General features: G+C 40.1%; 1 protein-coding gene across 1 annotated transcript; it reads right to left on the bottom strand.

Moving 5' to 3' along the window:
* Positions 1-773: 773 nt before the first annotated feature.
* Positions 774-4,260, bottom strand: LOC115949334 (pleckstrin homology domain-containing family A member 8-like; the record flags this gene model as incomplete). The annotated part of the gene is made up of 4 exons (XM_031065862.1): positions 774-931; positions 1,607-1,647; positions 2,581-2,739; positions 4,136-4,260. Coding segments are annotated over 4 exons (483 nt in total), but the record flags the coding sequence as incomplete, so codon positions are not given.
* Between the last annotated feature and the right edge of the window lie 1,355 nt (positions 4,261-5,615).

Here is a 5,615-nt window from a genome sequence, read left to right as displayed (position 1 = left end):
AAATTGGAAAAAACTCCAAAGAGAACCCGTAAGGGCAAAATGACTATCATCATTAACTTGGACTTAAAAACTTCTGCTGACTCACTGACTGCATACTTATGTTTTGGAAGAACAGCCAGGCAGAGAAAGCCACTGTTCAAGAACAGTACAGTCCATCCAACATGATGTGCAAAAATCATGTTACATGAATAGTTATCCAAATTAAGTTCAGCAGCCCTTAACAATACAAGCACATTGGAGGGAATTTTATACTGAATCAGTTCAACAGTATTTCACTGAAGTTGCACACAAATCTAACTTTCACACTATTGCTAAGATAAAGGAAGAAATAAGATGCTTTCTAGGATCTTAGTTGCAGAAAACATTTGTCAGAGCAATCAAGAGTGACTAAAAAAAAGTTCAAGCCCTCAGACATACACACAAAAGCTTCCACAGCCCGCTCTGACACTGCAGCCCTAATACTAGCAGGGAATGATGTGTCTGCCCACGGTGCACAGAGAGCCCAAGCCCTGTCAGGCTTCAATCTGCACCTGGAGAGCCTCAACTTGTCCAAAACCAAATTTTTGATCTCCTCCATTCAGTCCCAAGTTAGCCATCAGCAAAGGCAGCAGGAGCTATGCCAAGAAAACTTGCAAGAGGCAGTATCAGACTAAAAGACTGATATTTCCCTCTCCTGGGAGCCAGGGATCAGCAGTCTCACAAGGAGCCTACACGTTCCTTAATTTACACCTATAGAATAATCATTGTGGACAAAAGACTATGCATATACTCACCTGCCAAATCCTTTCCTACACAATCTTCAACATAAACATCACCAGCCCCCTCATTTGTTTCCAAGTTTAAACATTCCATGCTTTTAATAACTGCTTGTTCTTGATGGTTAACTTCTGCTTTTACACAGCCATTTTCACAGGGGTTCAATTCCACCTGCCTGAAGAAAGGGAAAGAATAATACTTGGTGCATAAAGCATTGCTAGGTAAGCTTCTTCCTGTGAACACACAAATAACAAGAGAAAAACAGCTGACAGAAGTCACAGGTTGCTCTGAGCAAAGAACTTGTCTAAAATAATAAGAAGAATGAGGCAGCTTTTTGCAGCAAAGAGGATTAAAGACTCAACCTCATCTTGCAGATTTCAAGTATATTTACAATGATCTTTATTAAAAAGGTACATAATAATACGATTACAGAAAAGAAAACTGCAGGCAGGTATTGTAACTTCTAGAATATCCCCTCATTAGTATTTTAAAATATACATCCTTGCCACCTACTCCAGGAATCAGTCTGCTCACCATCAACGATTTTTATGAGCTTATGGAGTGGAACCTAAAATGCAGGAAGGAGCACTGAAGTGGGAGAGAGTTGGCTGGTGACTGAGCAATAAGACACCAGGTGGACTGCAGAGAAAAATGAAAGGAAAAGGGCTGATACAGAAGAGACATGAAGTGGGATGAGCCAGATCCCTTTTGTTTCACCTGCTTCCAAGTAGGCAGCTCAGAGCAACACAATTCTGCCTGTATCCAGTAAGAGCAGATTAGCAATAAGGAAAGAACAGACACTACCAAACACAGATTAGAAAGAGACTGGCAGTAAATACTTCTATTATACCTTTCTGTTGAGGTGTGACTGGACAAGACAGAGTGCTTTACCTGAAAGATATGGAGGGGAGATAACATTGTTTAAAGCAAGAAGACTGTATCATGCTTCTCAAACTTCACATTTTATTAAACACAAGTTGGAGTCAGCAAAAAAACCCTCCCTAATTCTCTGACCTGGAGGCAGCATACAGACAAATGTGAAAATGGTGCTACATTATTACACCATTACAATATTGAAAATAAAAGAAGAAAAAAGAAAGAAAAAAAATCAGATTATTTCTTTCAGAAAGTAGTTAGCAACTGTCAAGTGAGACACCACACAGCATATGGAAGAGAAACAATGCAGTGAGCTTCCTTTGTAACATTTTCTTTATTAATCAAAAAGTGTTGAAAAAAATAGAAGAAACATGAAGCTAGGTACCAGGTATGGTGAAGCAATCCCATCTCTCATATGCAGCCATGCATCTACCTTCCTACATAGATCTTAACTTCCTGTTAGCCAGAGATGCGTCAGTTTTCCATATACAGTTATGGATCCAGGAATCAACAAAGTGCCTTTCTCATTAGAAAGCTAAACTCATCAGCTCCCACTGACATATTAGCACACATCCAATACTGCTGCAGCTTAACAGAATAATAATTGCTGTGAGCTCCCACATGGACAAACCTGCTGTAGAGCCAAAGAACTTTGAAACACCACTGTTGGACTTTCTGTGAAACACCACTGTGTAACTTTCAGGCCCTGAAAGTTAATGTTTAATAATTTTCACCTGTCATTATAGGTTAAGCGATTGGTCACTGTTTGTTAAAAAAATGGCCCTACCTCACTTGCAAACCACAAGAAATAGCAGAGTATGTCCAGTGTAGGACCAGTAGCTATGATATGGGTAAAAAGGCATTCCCTACTTCTACAAATGCTACTTTTGACAAAAAGACCCATTAGCATCCCTGCTGAGGCTGAGAGAAGAAGATACTGGCCATTACCTTGCTCATTCTGAGAACTGCTAAATTTGGGGATCCAGGTGGGGTCTGATGCAGTAACTCAGAAGTGAAGGCAGTATTTGCAATCTGCATACATTCTTCAAGAGTCTTCAGGAAAGTGTCACAGGTTGATTTCAACAGAGCTCCCATATCAATCTCACTCTGTGGGAAGAGATCAATTTGGAGCAACTAATGTCTGCAAAGCCCACAGCTGCTACAGTTGTGATTTCTGGCTAACATGAATTAAAACTCAATGTGTCAGCTGCTCAGAGGACTGGCATCACATATTACTGTGGCTATGTCCCCTTGCAGTATTACCCCTCTTTTCAGCGTCTCAGTGCAAGCAGCTTAATATGCTTGTGTTTTGAAATCAATGCCTCTTGGTTATCTTATTGGTGTTAGAAGTGCAAGAATTACTAGGCCTGAATGTATTCAACAACAGCATTCCAGGAAACACCACTGACAGGAGATATGAAAAGTAAACAAATTAAATAGATGTAGAATGATCTGTAGATGATCATTTCAAAAACCCCATCAACAGAAACTTATTGGAAATGACAAAAATGCAGAATGAGGTATCACATTGCCTCTTCATCTCTGCAAAGTGAGTTATTGTTGCTGAAATGCTTTTAGCAATAAATCTTTGCAGTTAAATGCCAGTAAGATCAGGGAAATAGAGTCTTCCCCCAGATGCATGAAATATGAGCAGGATAAACACCACATTACAGGTCAACATCTGCGAGCTGCAAGTTCTAACAGTGCCTTTTAGTCATCTGTACACCACATCATGCTTCTGCACTATCTTTCAATTCACCTTACACAGTTTATCAGGTATCTTTACAGAGATGGTTTGGACACCAAACCAAAGGTTTGATCAACCTTCAGGTGTTTTGCCTGCTTGCTCTGCATCTGAAGACCCATCTCTCCAGTGGGAGGCATCCTGGAACTCCACACCAGCTTCTCTAGTAAAGGAGTGCATTCTTCTTCACACATTTCTCTCTCCAAGCAAGCGGCAGATCACTGTCTTTAGGAGATCGCTCTTAAATGAGGCTTCTTTGGTCACAAAGATTTGCAAGGTTTGAAACTTTAACTTAAGTGAGGCAAACCAAGCAGTTCTTTATATCACTTTTGCTCTTTTTGTGGTCTGCAACATCTCTTGATCTTTTAAGGGCTTTGGATGTGTTTTGCTGAGCAGGATATTAAGGACTCAGGCAGAAAAATGTGTGTTTTGTGCAAATTATCTTTTTATAAAGGCTCTTTTGCTTTTTTTCTGATCCACTGTAAACACATGATCACCCACAGAGGTGTTACTGTCTAGATCACAGCTATCAGATCTCATATCACTACTTGCTAGCCCAACAAAGGGCAAGTCATTTGCAACAACATAATACTCCATTTAAACAAGAACTGCTGTGTGAGCACTTTATTTCCCTCAGGTTCTCTGCAGAAGAAGGTTGTAACATTAAGTAACTGTGAGTGAATACTACATTGGGTATCCAGAAAAGCTCATGTGCCCAAAACATTACACATGTGGTCTATAACAAAACTAGAGCTGTACCTCTGGTTCTGACACACCAGAAATGCTGGCTTCCTTTGTTTTATGCACTTGCTGAACAAGGAGGTTACAGTACAGTCTAAGTTCGGACATTTTGGTCTTCAAGGCTTCTGTGTTTTCAGTGAACTCTGAAAGTTAAACAAAAGAAAAGTTAAATTTACTGTATCCAGTGCAAGGCAAGTACACAACATTTGGTCTTAGCGGGCCTTTTAAATGGGAGAAAAGCCCTACATGTAATATTCTTTGTTTTCACAAAGTAGTTTAAACTGCAAGCAATAGCATTGTTTAGATAGGGTTGTAGGTAGGAAACACTAGACATAAAAGATGCATTCTGTCCAACAGAAAGGGATTAATTTAATATAGATATTCTTGAATCATGGGATGGATGAGATTGGAAAACACCTTTGGAGACCAGCTAGTTCTACTCCCCTGTTCAAGGAGAGTCAGAACAAATTACTCAGGTCTAGTCAGGTTTTGAACAGTGCCAAAGATGGAAACTACACAACCTCTTCTGTGCAGCCTTTCAGTGCTCCCTCATCTTCACAACAAACACTTTTGCTTATGTTTCAATTGAGCGGTTTGTATAAAAATTCATGCATATCTTCTCTTATTCATTCAGTGAGAAGACTCTGGCTTCATCTTATTTATGCTCTCTCACTAGGTATTTTCTTTAATCATCTTAGCAGCCCTTTGCTGGACTCATTCCAGTGTGTCCATATGTTTCTCGTTCTGAGAAACAGAGAGTACAGAACTGAGAAGACTAATCCAGATAAGATTAACAGTAATTCTGAGATTTTTCAGAAGTAATGTTTTTGATATTAGAGTCCCTGAATTATAAAATAAATTGTCTCTCAGTAAGACTAACGTGCTTTAGTTCTGCAAATACATGACTAGCTTTTCAACCTGTGCTACTGTATGTCACTTTACAGATCCAACTTTGTTCTGCTTCTAGGCACTGGTGAAGGACTCTACAGTAGCATCTTCTGCTCAGTTCTGACTCAGTTTGAACCAGTAGATGCAAAGCCTGGAGATAACACGCATAAGGCTAAGAGGAGAAGCAAATCCTCACCTCAGGGAAAGGAAGTGCTTGCCACCCCCTGCATTTACTCAGGACATTAATAATTTGCTGTTTTCCCATCTTCTGTACAGTCACTGTGCTGAGGTTACACAAGGTTAAGGCATGAGGCCTCACAATGCTCTATGACTGATGCCACACTTGTAAGCAAGAGGGGTTTTCATTGGGGGAGGGAAGTGAGACAGCTGATGAAAGCAAAGTGGTAAGTGAATTAATTTTCACAGCCTGACCATGATCAGATTTAGGTTTCTGATTACTAATAAATTTGGAACCCAGTTGCTGAAGCAGTTCTCAAAGTGCAGAAGACAGCCCAATTAGAACATGGAAACATGTGAGGAACTCCAAAGCTGAAGAGACACTGGTGTGAGAGGCTGGGTCATCATATTTAGACAGCTGTACAAGGTGGGG

Source organism: Geospiza fortis, unplaced genomic scaffold (assembly GCF_000277835.1).
Source record: "Geospiza fortis unplaced genomic scaffold, GeoFor_1.0 C13935558, whole genome shotgun sequence".
Classification (NCBI taxonomy): Eukaryota; Metazoa; Chordata; class Aves; order Passeriformes; family Thraupidae; genus Geospiza; species Geospiza fortis.
Note: the sequence above shows the minus strand (reverse complement) of the source record. Positions and strands in the feature narration are given on the sequence as shown.